Below are 14512 nucleotides of genomic sequence, written 5' to 3' on the forward strand. Positions count from 1 at the left end.
TGGTCAACATAACTGCCATAGAAAACCTGACTGCAATTGTCAACATAACTGCCATGGACAACTTGACTGCAGTTGTCAATATAACTGCCACTGACAACCTGTCTGCAGTTGTCAATATAACTGCCATGGACAACCTGACTGCAATCGTCAGCATAACAGCCATGGACAACCTGACTGCAATGGTCAACATAACTGCCATGGACAACCTGACTGCAATCGTCAGCATAACTGCCATGGACAACCTGACTGCAATCGTCAATATAACTGCCATGGACAACCTGACTGCAATGGTCAACATAACTGCCATGGACAACCTGACTGCAATGGTCAATATAACTGCCATGGACAACTTGACTGCAATGGTCAACATAACTGCCATGGACAACCTGACTGCAATCGTCAGCATAACTGCCATGGACAACCTGACTGCAATCGTCAACATAACAGCCATGGACAACCTGACTGCAATGGTCAATATAACTGCCATGGACAACCTGACTGCAATCGTCAACATAACAGCCATGGACAACCTGACTGCAATGGTCAACATAACTGCCATGGACAACCTGACTGCAATGGTCAACATAACTGCCATGGACAACCTGACTGCAATCGTCAGCATAACAGCCATGGACAACCTGACTGCAATGGTCAATATAACTGCCATGGACAACCTGACTACAATGATCAATATAACAGCCATGGACAACCTGACTGCAATGGTCAATATAACTGCCATGGACAACCTGACTGCAGTGGTAAACATAACTGCCATGGACAACGAAACTGCAATGGTCAACATAACTGCCATGGACAACCTGACTCCAATGGTAAACATAACTGCAATAGACAACCTGACTGCAATGGTTTACATAACTGCCATGGACACGCTGAATACAATGGTCAACATAACTGCCATGGACAACCTGACTGCACTGGTCAACATAACTGCCACGGACAACCAAACTGAAATGGTCAACATAACTGCCATGGACAACCAAACTGAAATGGTCAACATAACTGCCATGGACACTTTGACTACAGTGGTCATAAAAACTGCCATAGACAATGTGAATGCAATAGTCAATACATCTGCTATGGACAACCTGACTGCGTTGGTCAACATAACTACCTTGGACAACCTGACTGCAGTGGTCAACATCATTGCCATGGACAATCTGACAGCACTGGTAAACATATCTGCCATGGGCAACATGACTGCGTTGGTCAACATAACTGCCATTGACAACCTGACAGCAATGGTCAACATAATTACTATGGAAAACCTGACTGCAGTGACCTTTAAAACCATACATATAGACATAATCTGAATCCCCAACTACTGACTAGTTAGCAGTTGAATATTCACGAATAATCGATTATAAATGGACGAATATCCGACTGGCGAATATACGAATAAAAGTAAATTAAAACAGTGTTTGTCGCAAAGATACATATGTGTACATGCATAAAGAAATATTTGGCGATTAATTTTCCCATATGTGACCTTTAAAACCATATATATTGTCATAATCTGAATCCCCAACTACTGACTGGTTTGCAGTTGAACATTCGCGAATAATCGACTGGAAATGGACGAATATCCGACTGGCAACTTGAAATAGTCGAGAAGCTTAATATCAACATCAACATCTTAGTCTGATTTTTCGAATGCCCAACTGGCAACTGGCAGGTAGTTGAATATTCGAATCCCCAACTGGCAACTGGTAAGTAGTTGAATATTCGAATCCCCAACTACCAACTACGAATTACCTTCCATCTTTACCTTCATCTGCTATGGATATCCTGACTGTTATGGTCAACATAACTGTCATGGACAACTCTGACTACAATGGTCAATTTGACTATGTTACATGTAAATGTGTGTTTATGTCGGTTCTTTTGTTTGATAATTTAGTTTAATTTTAAGGTGACCTTAATTTATTAAAGGAAAGTATGTTTCCCCTAAAATATTTTACCAGGATTTGTTTAAAATGTTTTATTTTTTTATTTTTCTATTGAATTCATGTTTCAGAATTAACACAATTAATTCCTAAAAGAAGGATTATTGTAGTATGTTTTAATATTCTTATTTGGTAAATACAGGCAAACTGCTCTGACCATGGGTCTTTGAGTAGGATGAAAGTTTCTACAAACGTTCCACTTGTGCTAGAACATTTGTTAAATATTGGATCTATTCATTTTTTCTTTGAGGATATCTTTTAACCTTTTTGTGTGATTTATTTTGAAAATGTTGTTGATGTTAATGTGGTTCATATAGTTTGATTAATATTTCATGTGGATTGAATTATTTGGACTTTAAATTACCAGAATCATTCTCGGTATTAAAATCATAGTATCACTTAATTGAAATTTCGTTTGTACATATTTATGTTCTTATGCCTACGTGCATTGCGGTTCTTCTCTATATCGCTAGCATCTGGTGTTCAAATATTCATTAATATTTGGTATAGTAGTAATTACATTAGCATAAAATACCCACATTTTGATTAGTATTATGATAACGACAAGATGCTGTTTCCAGTGAATAATTTCCATTGCGTCATGCGCTGTCGCCAGCTGAAGCTGTTTTCATTGACTGTTTTTTTTTCAAGTGCATGCCTCTTCCCATAGATATACAGCTTAATATTAACATGCATTCACGCACACTAGTTTGTCATAATTTGTAAATACGTCGGACATTTCAGAGATGAAGTTGTGTTTGGTAATTCAAATAATTATTTAAGGTTTTCCTTATTGTTTAAATCTTAAGGATTGAAAGCGACATGATCATAATTGATTCTTCGGTTAATGTTACTTAGAACATGTTTGTTTAACATACGTTCTTGAATGTTTATTTGTACTCGTTAGTTAATGCTTATTTGAACACGTTCGTGAATGTTAATTAATAAACTGTCTTGAATGTGTTTTTACACTGTTGTGAATGTGTAATTTTGAACTTGTGTGAATGTTAATGTGTACAATATTATGGATGTCTTTTGTACACTAATACAGGCAAAGCGTTACATGAGGATGTTTATTTCGTTAAATCAAGTGCGACCAAACAAACACAAAATCATATAAAAAATTACTTTTACTTACCAACAGATGCATAGTTTATGTTGCGACCCAATAGTTTGGCTAATTAATGAGCTCCACTTTTATGACTCAGAATTGTTTTACGACGTTTGCACGGTTAAAACAAATAAACGTATTATCCTGTTAGCAAAGGCAAAACCGATTGTAATTTGAGAAGTCTGTTTTTGTTAATCAAGAAGCAAGTCCGTGTAGTGTTAATCGTAATCACAAAATATGATCACACTTATATACACCTACTTTCATGCTGATATTGTTGAAATCTATGATATTGTTTTGAAAATTTGATCTAGGTTTAGGTTAATTATTATCATTATTAATAAATTATACTGTAGAGGTTATAATAAAACAATTGTTGAATTTCAGTTTCAGTCGGTATGGTAATAAATAGACCTGAGAAAGCGTTATAGACCTCGGGCTTCGCATCTGATAACACTACTCCGTCATCGTGTTTGAATTAATATGCATTGAGTCGCCCAAAGACTCTTAATTAGAGAACTAGTTATGATTATATGTCCGTTTGTTCATAGATATACATATAAGTTATTGTTCTTTATTCACAGGTGGCTTGGTTGGTTGTGCAGTTGTTGCACGTCCTTTGCCTCAATGTCTTCTACCTTGGCTTTGCATCCTCCTCCTCATCGCCTTCATCACCGAAAGGCCATATCAGCTTTAGTCTCTCGGACTTAATAAGTGAAAGCAGCACCGACAGTAGCAGCAGTTGCAGCAGTAGCAATAGCGAGGGTAAGCAAAGCACCGGTGTTGATCCACATTGCAGTCTGTGTAGCAGTATTTTAAAAAAGTGATGACAGGAGCAGCAGTAATAGCAGAAGCAAGAGTAGCAAAGATAGATTGATAAGTAGACTCAGATGTACTGGATTTGGCACTGAAGCTCACTGAACAAGCCATATATTAATGTTATCAAGCTAAAATATTTAATGTCAGTAGCTTTCTGTAACACATATTTAATATTTCACATGAAGATTTTAAGGTTTGATTCGCGTGCCTCATTTAATGTTGCCAACAATTACATGAATAATGATGCATCCATGTTCTCACTTAATGAAACATAATTCTATCTACGTCATTATTTGCAAGACGATGTAAGTGGTAGCGGCGAGACGGGCACAGACAGTGATAATAGCGGGGGTGGCGGTACCGGTGGCAACGGGGGACAGGATCATGAACGTATGTTTGTTTCCTAGAGAATGTTTGAGTTATATTCGGTACAACGATGTGAAGCTTTGTTGCCTTGTGAATCAATGTTATTTGCCATCATTCATTTGAACGGGTTTAATGAATATATCAAACTATAAGAACAATATACAAATTTGAATCATGTATTGCGGTTGTGTGGTTAAATGTGTTGATATTAAAGTAAGTAGAACATAAGAATATTCGTACTTCTTGGCATGCTTTCTGATATCCTAGTACCCGCCTACTTCATGCTAAATTATTTCTGCATGTCGGTTGAGATGTCCATGATAACTGAAATTATATAGATAACAAAAAGGAACAATGCATAACAAAATCAACATACAAATAAGATATGCAATCATATTATATCCATTAACTGGTAAAAAAGCAATGTGGTATGTCTTTCCAGTTCAAGCAATTTTAAAAGTTGTCTCTTTTTACACAGTTTTAATTGTTTTTCTACAGCGAAGATGGCCGCAAATAATTTAGGTCTTAATAATAGAGTTAAAATAAAAGGTATTTACTAAACGCACATGCTTATACTTATATGCATGTCTTACTCCAGCTGCCCATGTTGGTGGCGATTGCTCCGGCTGCGGAAGCTGCTACGATCCGCATGCTGTCTGTGTGGAGTTCGGCTGTAACAACATCTGTGTGTGTGAGCCAGGTTACACGTTTATCAAGAACGGAGCCTTTAAATGCGGACAATGTCTTCCTGGTGAGTAAAATGTTGAAAAATAAGTTTTTTACATTCAATTAATATGTGGAAATGTGTTCTTTTTATGAGGATGTTTTAGGGCGAAAATATCTGTTATTACAGAAAAATGTCGAACTATATTTGTTGTAAAAGTCAATTTAAATGTTCATAGCATGATCTATCAATGAATTATTGATGATTTGACAGACATCAACTATCCTGGACAGAATTAGGAGTGATTTAACTATCATACTTGTTGCATCCGAAATCACCTACATCCGAATCAACGTAATTGATTTCTGGAATTTGCATTTCTTTGTTCATGGATTATTTTTTTTCTGCTCATTTAATTTACATAAATTGATTCTGATGAATACCCGAAAAAAGTTCCATAGAATATTTCCCGGTCAGTCTCTTATCCTACAGAGCCTTCTTGCTTAACTCATGTCAATAGGGAAAGGTAAAATATACTTGGTGTATGCATTTTATTGTGGGCCAATGAAAATCGAGGATTTTTTAAATGAATGTTCATTAATTTTATGAAGATCGATTCTAATAAATGCACAAACAAAGTGTTGAAATACTTCCAACATAATTGATTTTGGACAATGTTGATTTTTTGTTTTTAAAATGGGTTGACAGCCAGAATTTTATATTCAAAAACATGTTTTTACAGCAATATATATATATAAGCCTAATGGTATTATGTGTAATGATGGTTACACACAACTGTGCAAATCTTGAAAAAGGTCTGGTATACCTCAACCTACCAGTACAATTTAATTACCAAAATAAATGCCAATATCAATCATTTCATGCAATAAAGCAATTAATTATTTACTGGCTGTATGGTAACATATTTACTAGTAACCGACTAATTTAAGCCAAAACCCTTCCTGACGACTTGTTTCGATTCCCGCCACTACGACCTGTTTTGATTCCCTTTCTCACAACCTGTTTCGATTTCCATCTGCATAACGTAATTTCATTATCTTCCGTGTGACATATTTCGATCCCCATGCGCACAACCTTATCCGATTCCATGCCGAACGACCTTTCTCGATGCCCTTACCACCTGTTGGTACAGAACACTTTATATATGGGATATTACCCGAATACCACCCCATACCTCAAGATGCAAGTATCAATGACATTGCGCTTTGTAATACGAATATGATCATCGACTTATTTGCAGATACCTCAACATTGCATGAAACCGGTAGTAATGTAAACTCCATTGAAAGTCAACTACAACGACATCTTAATCTCGTTGTCGACTGGTACAAAATAAATAACATGTCATTACATCCATCTAAATCAAAGTGTATGGTTACCGGAACTATACATACAACAAAACAAGTTAGTAAATTAAATTAGAAAATAAGACTGTGCAATAACTACTTGGAATCTATATAGATAATAACCTAAAATGGCGTCCGCAAAAAAAAAACTTGTATGCAAAAACTGTATAATCTCACTTTTGAAACGGTTTATTGTTCTACCTCAATGATGAGATGAATTCAAAGATTTGGAAACCTTGACATGCCCCCGGGTTTTGCATATATTTAGATAATCAACATCCTGCCTCGGTATTGATACCTTGTGAACACCTCATTGATTGTTAAACCGTTTCCTTTTGACTGATGTTTTATCCAATAGAATGTTCATGTGACGATGGAGATAGCTGCCCATGTGGTGAGTGCGAGAAATGCGAAGATGGAAAATGCGTTCCTGGATGTATCGGATGTGAGGTTTGCGTGCCCGGAAACGGATGTGGTGAGTACACACCGTTAGCATAATGCTTTTGAAATAGTGTATAAATGAAGAGAAAAATCTTGAGTTAACACTTTATTTTTAAATGAACCGAGTGTAATATATGTGTGTCAAGAAAATATTGCGGCAAGTTAACATCGTCCATGGCGATGGGGTGTATAAATGAATTATACCACAATGGCTAAATACATTTGTGAGTGTTACCGTATTTAATGCTATCATGTCGAGTGATCAGGAAGAACATATACGTTGTTTGGCAAACTTTTTACTAAATGCATTTTCTTTAAGAGATGCAACTATTCAAGTTTAATCAACATTCAATTACGAACATAATTATATGTTACAAACATGTTTAAATATTGCCTATATACTTATTTATGCACCAATGTTATCGTTTCATAACCATTCTATGTGTTACTGTACATACATGTACATGTCTATTTATTATTTAAATTATGAATATGTCATCTATATAACAAATGTGATACTGTGTATTTTGGGCTGGAGGCCTTGTAGTACGTATTAAACTATTCGTATTCGTATTCGTATTCATTCTTAAATGTACCGGATGTTGGAAACGCTTGCCCGGGAGAAGGGGGTTTTAAGTGCATGCCGTTTGTTTGCCGTTTGTTTGCCGTTGTTGAAGTGTATATATGATGACAGCGTTCTCAATTTAACCGGATGTTGAATGCGCGTGTCCTGAGGAAGGCGTTGTAAGCACACACCGTCTACTTACTTGTGGTGGAGTGTATATATGAAGAGAACGTTCTCAAATTCGACGGATTTGGGGTGAATCTTCCAGGAAAGAAGATTCAGTCTTCTTGACGATTATTGACTTTACATATCGGTATAAAAACCTTCTCAAAGTTATCGGATGTCGACTGTGCTTCCTCGGAGAATGTTGTTATAAGTTGGTGCTGTTCTAATATTCACCGGATGTTGGAAGCGTGTGCACCGGAAAGGGGTCTGTAAATATGTTACGTCTTTTCCGATGGTGGAGTGTATATAAAGTGAAAGTTCTCAAACACTCACTGGATTTTTGGTGCGCCCGCTTTGAGAAACGTGTTCCATATATATGTTGGCTGCTTCCCGGTGGTGTGGAAGCATATGTAATTGTAAAGATGTACCGGATGTCGGATCGTGCGTGCAATGAGAATTGAGGCAGTTCATCTGGTCAATTTGATATATACCTATGTGCTTTTTGTATTGGTCTGTCCATTTGACGTGCACCTTTATTTATTTGATCTTTTTGAGTTTTATTCGTCGGATATCATGTTCCATGCAAATGTAACATTTTGTCTTTAAGCTTAAGATTATTTTATGTAACAACACTGCATTAGAATATTCATATTCAACGATAATTATGCAATTGAGCCAAAACAATTATTTGAGTTATTACCATTATTCCCTTTTCTCATCCTTTTTCTGCGTTCAAATATCAATACGCTTAAAAAGAGCGATACAGTACATGTTAATCTAACATAGATAAGTATGATGCATGAATTATATTTTGTCATCAATTCAGTAATATTTATTTGCAAAAGTTTTGCTAATGTAATCGACGGTATAATTTATTAATTTAAATACCACAAATGTTTTAACTGAAACACCTGAAGGAAGCAAATGGATTGAGAGATGGAAAAATGGTCAAGCAGTAAAAACCTCAGTGCAGTGCAATTGTCATATTTATACACGTAATAACTGTTGGATTCGTCTACATATCCGAAGTGATTTAGGGTTGAAAATCCTGTGACGTTATTATTACAGTGAAACTTGGTCCCGGAGACGACTGCACGCTGCACCCACACAAGTGTTGCCGCGACGATCTCACGTGCAGAAATGGCATATGCGAATGTGAGGATGAGAACCTCCAAAACGACGAGGACGAAGACAAGTGCTGTGAGCTATTTGTTTGTCATTTTATGTTGAAAACTATGTATGTAGCAATTTGGACAACAGAACGTGCTAGTAGAACCAAGGGGTCAGATCTGGGATCTGATTATAGGGTTTGGGAATAACTTCAGGTTCAGTTCCCAAATCCCGTAAACATAAGCTATAAATTGGATATTTGGTAATAAGGCAAATTCCAATATAAGTATTAAATTGCGTAATTATAGCAATTGTATGTTTATCATTTCTCTCATTTTGTCATAACAATTTCAATTGGGCAATTTTAGCGGGGTTAGTGGGGACGCCGAATGCCTCACTTTTTCCTTGTTCTGCCAACGTGCTTTAAAGCCTAGGGCATTATTAAGATGATTGATTTTAATATCGAATAGATCTAAAGACCTTGGGAATGAAATGCATTTGCTAGGAAATAGTACTTCGAAAGGGGGTTACCTTTGCGACCTTTAAGCACAGTATTCTTACATACGACATCGGGATTTCATGCATTGTATTGGCCAACTAGTTTAAAAAGTCAGATAAACTACGTCGGTTCATGGTCATCTATAGACGGGCCTCAATATTTCAGTGGGATGGCCAATCAGTGTATATTTCAAGTGTAAACAATGGGTTTAACTTATTGTTTGAAGTTAAATCCAAGGTTCTAATTTAATAGTGTGCTTTTAATTAACAAAAAACACATCAGGTAGACTTTTGACTTTTTAAATTATCACAAATTATACGATAACCACATACAGGTCTGTGTTATAAATAAATCATATTATTCCCTCCGTCCGTACGTCCATCCGTTAGTCCTAAGACATCGGGACAAGCCACTTATCTAAGGTACACACTATATATTTAAGGTTTTGCCCTCAAACATCATACACATATTGATTGTGTTGATGAGAATTGCTGTGCGAAAGAAAAAATATATTGTTCATGATATTTTTTATAGTTATTGCCCATTGATTATATATGATTTTTTTTTCATTTTTCTCTATCTTCTTTATTTATCATGTCCGAAGCATAACTTGAAAAGTCTTTGAGGTATTGACTTAAAACTTCGTATACAGGTATATCTCATTGAGAAGAAGTGCAGTGCATATGAATTGTAATATTTTGCTCTCTGTTATTTTACATACCTATTTTCTTCTCCTGAGCATAACTTTAAGTATTTTAGGTTTTTAATCGAAACATCATATACAGATATATCTCATTGAAGATGTTTAAGTCATTACTTTAAAATGAAGGACAATTAACTTTATTTATGCCGTTTCAATAAAATATGACAATTAATGATTATACATCACGACCAGTGATTGTAAGTATCACAAGAAGGTGGGGAAGTGGGTGTATTAATGACATCCAGTGATACCTCTGGTTTTTATTAAAGATGAGTATTAAATAAACCAAATTTTCGATAAAATGCTTATGATTTATACATTGATATATTCAAATAGATTTCAATGTTTAAACAAATAAGATTGCGTTAGATAGACACAAATGTATATTCTTTAGTGGGCGATGACCTCGGCGAGCCTTGTGACAATAATGATGAAACCGACCCATGCACAGATAAAGATAACCGTACCGAGTGTGGCAGTGATGGTAATCCGGTGTGTATCTGCTCCGACCCCTACGTTGAAACAAACGGCATATGTTGTAAGTTTAGCATGATTGCCTTTGCCGTAAAACCAACGCGGTACGTTTGAGCTCCAATTGTCGTAAAATATGACGGCATTATCATGTTGTTTTACTTACTTTGTATCTATAACAAGTAGATGGCGATAGACGGCATTTCTGTCACCCGTGTAAATTGATTCAATATTAAAAAGAAATTATTATTATTGCTATAATTTATTAGGTTGGTGTGAGTATCCACAATGGTGTAATGAAAATGGGGACTGTGAAGCTCCACGTAAGTTGCCGTACCCGATTATCCATTGTTGACAACCCCGATACTTTATTTCGTGTTCATGAAAGTGGGATAGTCCATTAAATCACTTGTTGCAATTAAATTTCCGAAACTTAGAGGGTTACCCGTGACGTCATACATGTCTTTTGTTCATTGATGTAGAAAAGACATGAATTAATGTCCTTAGCTTGGATTTCGAATAGATTAGCAACCAATGAAACTCTCTCATTTAATGTTCATTATATTTCCTAGCAAAATGTCTCAGGGTCCTTAATAGAAGAGAACGTAACACTGTAACGGGGTATCCATCCTCATGATGACTGGTTACAACAAATAAATGACTGGCTTCAACATATACATGACTGGTTGCCTGATATAAAGGACTTGTGGACTCATAAATGACTCATAAATGACGGCTACCCTTATCAATTACTGATTATCCATATAAAAAAAAGATAATTACAGGGTACCGATATGAATGACTGGTTGATCCAAAATAACACTCTGGTTATTCCATTTCGTTGACTGGTAATCAATAGCAATGACTATTTGATCATTTATCACTCTCTGGTCATCACATATCATTGCGGAGTTGCCCATATCATTGACTGGTTACCTATATATTGACTGTTTTTACCCATATTACCCAATTGTTATCCGTTATTTATGACTACTTACCCCTTATAACCGGCTGGTAGTCTCATGTCAATTACTGGATTCAAAATGCCAATGCCTGGTTAGACAATAGCAAAACAACATGGGCAGTAACCATCCCCCACAGACAGTAACAATCCATCATAAACAGTAATGATCCTATCATGTAAAGTAACCATCCAATATGAAGAATAACAATCCACCATGGACAGGAGCCATCCGCTTTAGACAGTAACAATCCACTATATGCAATAGCGATCGACTATATACATTAACACTCCACCATAGAAATAACCTAACAACATGAAGAGTAAAAATCCACCATATATAGTAACCATCCAACATGAACAGTAACGATCCACCATAGGCAGTAACAATCCACCATAGGTAGTTACAATCCACCATGTACAGTAACGATTCAACATGAAGAGCAGCCCTCCAACTTGAAAATTAGCCATCCAGCAATCAAGCTAGGACAGTTACCACAAAACATGAACAGTAAACATTATCGATGATTAGTTACCATTTTACATAACTAAATTGGTTGTTTGTTAAGCACAGTGGTAAGCCCACTAACCTTTCACCTAGTCGATCTGGTCCCGATTTTTTTTCCTGGGCGCATGTAAGTTTTCTCCAGTTACTCCGGTTCCCCACACTCTGGCGTGATATCGTGCCAACAACAGTTATCAATATAATGTTTTAATAACTTGTTTCACAGTATTAGTTAAATAAATAAGTCTAAACTAACATGAAAATTTGCCATGCAACTTGAACTGTAATTATCTGACATGAACAGTTAGCTTCCATATAACATAAAAACCTCCTAAACAATTATTAAACAATTTTTTTATTCAAGGTCGTCAATCGCAAAAAAATATTTCCACGTATTAAAAATGACGAAATGAAAATATTACAAATTCCAACCGGGTATGACTTTATCATTCATAATAAAAAAAATTCGTTCAAAGTAAAGTGCTATTTTTTTGGATTCTTACTGGAAATCATCTCAGTATTAATTCTACTCATAAACGGAATATATCTGTAAATATATATTTTTTTAAATTGTTTTGTCTTGTAAGATTTTTCTGCAATGCATGTATTGCCTGAAATAGCATTACTTTGTAATGTTTTGGTATTCGGCTCATCATCAGAACAGGTGAAATTTATCGGCCTGTTTGATTTTGTTATTACCGAACAAAGACATGTGATGAAATAAACTGACAATCATCAATATGAAATACAACATTTTCATAGATCTCTTTTATGCATTTTTTTAGTAACTTCGCCAAAAGATCGCTTACTGACAAATTTAATGAACTCGTTAACAACAATTGTGCATGATTTGAGGACTGGTGAAGGATCCTTTATATTAAGTGTACACTATTTTTTATATTCCAGTTCAAATCGGTGACATATGTGGGCCTAAGGGAGATGCGAACGCGTGTCTGAGGGATATTGGGATCAAATGTAGGAGTGCTGATTGTTGTGGAAATGCAAATGGAAATCCTAATTATCCATGCAATGTTAAGTACTGTGTGTGCGATACGGAATGGGGATTCCAGCTGAACGCGACCGAAAACGGATGTGTACATTCTGGACTACCAGTGGTACCGCATCAGGACTGCGCGGACATGGTATACGAGTGAAATCGGAGGAACAGCAAAGACATTATTAAATGATATTTGCAATGTTGTTTAACATCTTAATACACAATTATGTGTCCTTCTATTTTTAAAAAAAGTCGTAATTTGAGATGATATCTAATAAAATAATTGTTACGTTCGATTTGATATTGTTGCTTAAAACAGCCATCAACAGTAACCATCTTACATCATCAGTAGCCATCCAACATCAAATTGATTCAACAATAACCATCAACATGGTATCCATGGCCCAGTAGCCAATTAAATTGAACAATAATCATCCAGCATGGCCAGAAGCCATCCAAAATGAACCATAATCTTGCAACATGGCCAGAAGCCATCCGAAATAAACAAAATACATCAAACATGACCATAAGCCATCCAAAATAAACAATAATTGTTCTAAATGGACAGTAGTCATTCAAAACATGTCCTAAGTGTCCAGAAGTTATCCAAAATGAACAGTGCTCATCCAACATGAGCAGTATTCATCCAAAATGAACAGTAGTTATACAAAATAATCAGTAGCATTTCAACATGGAAAAGCACAAAGCAACATGAGTCATCAACCATGGACAGTGGGCTAACCAAGATGAACAGCTACAATCAAACATGGACAAAACCATCAAACATTGACAGTAACCAACCTTAAAACATAGAGAGTAGTAATCTTACTTGATCAGTAGCCATGTACAGTACCCATACGGCATAAACAGCAACTATTCAATTGGCACAATAACCATCCCTCATTAACAGTAATTAACATCCCCCATGATAAACAGCCATTTAACACGAACATAAGCCATCTAAAGTGTACATTGATCATTCAACATGCACACTGCCCATGCAAAATCGACATTTATCATTAAAGATGGGCAAACGCTATTCACCACTGACTGTAACAATTCAACATGTACTTTAACCATTCGTTTTAACCATTATATTTACACATTAACCATTTGGCATAGACAAAAAACATTCAACATGGACATTAACCATCTAACATGGATAGTTACCAATCAACATGTACAACAGCCATTCAATATAAACCGTACCATTCCAACATGAACAGTTCCCATCCCACATGAAAAGTACTCATCAACAATAACAAGTACCCATTCAACATGACATCACCATCCAATACAAACTGCACCCGCTGAACACAAACAGCAGTCATCCAACATGACCAGTAGCCTTCTTACTCGAAAATTAGCTATGAATCATGAACACTAACCATACAAAATAAAGTATAGCCATACAAAATGAACAGTTTCAATTCAGTATAAACAGTAAAAATCCAACATAGAGTATCACCATAAAACATGAACAGTTACGTTCCAACATGGAGGACACACGTAAGTAGATGCCATCCAATATGGACAGTAACCATCCAATATGGACAGTAACCATCCAATATGGACAGTATCCATCCAATATGGACAGCACGGAAACAACATGCACAGTATGGATCCAACATACACAGTAAGGATTCAAAATGGACAGAAACCACTCATCATGGACAGTAAGGATATAAAATGAACCGTTAAAACACATCATATACAGTAACCATACGACATGAACAGTAACTATCATTTCAACATCAGCAATATTAATCCAACATGAACAGAAATCATCCACACAACATGGTCA

General features: G+C 35.9%; 1 protein-coding gene across 2 annotated transcripts; it reads left to right on the plus strand.

Annotated features, from left to right (window-relative positions):
- Positions 1 to 2593: 2593 nt before the first annotated feature.
- Positions 2594 to 13002, plus strand: LOC128236611 (tenascin-X-like). Of its 2 annotated transcripts, XM_052951589.1 has the most exons (9): positions 2594 to 2725; positions 3660 to 3840; positions 4195 to 4284; positions 4859 to 5011; positions 6650 to 6766; positions 8531 to 8662; positions 10169 to 10312; positions 10515 to 10568; positions 12618 to 13002. In XM_052951589.1, the coding sequence occupies exons 1-9, from the start codon at positions 2711 to 2713 to the stop codon at positions 12863 to 12865; spliced, it is 1134 nt and encodes a 377-aa protein (XP_052807549.1). In that variant the 5' UTR covers positions 2594 to 2710; the 3' UTR covers positions 12866 to 13002. The 2 variants fall into 2 exon arrangements, with proteins under 2 accessions (XP_052807549.1, XP_052807550.1); XM_052951590.1 differs by lacking the exon at positions 10515 to 10568.
- Positions 13003 to 14512: the final 1510 nt, after the last annotated feature.

Source organism: Mya arenaria, chromosome 6, assembly GCF_026914265.1.
Source record: "Mya arenaria isolate MELC-2E11 chromosome 6, ASM2691426v1".
Classification (NCBI taxonomy): Eukaryota; Metazoa; Mollusca; class Bivalvia; order Myida; family Myidae; genus Mya; species Mya arenaria.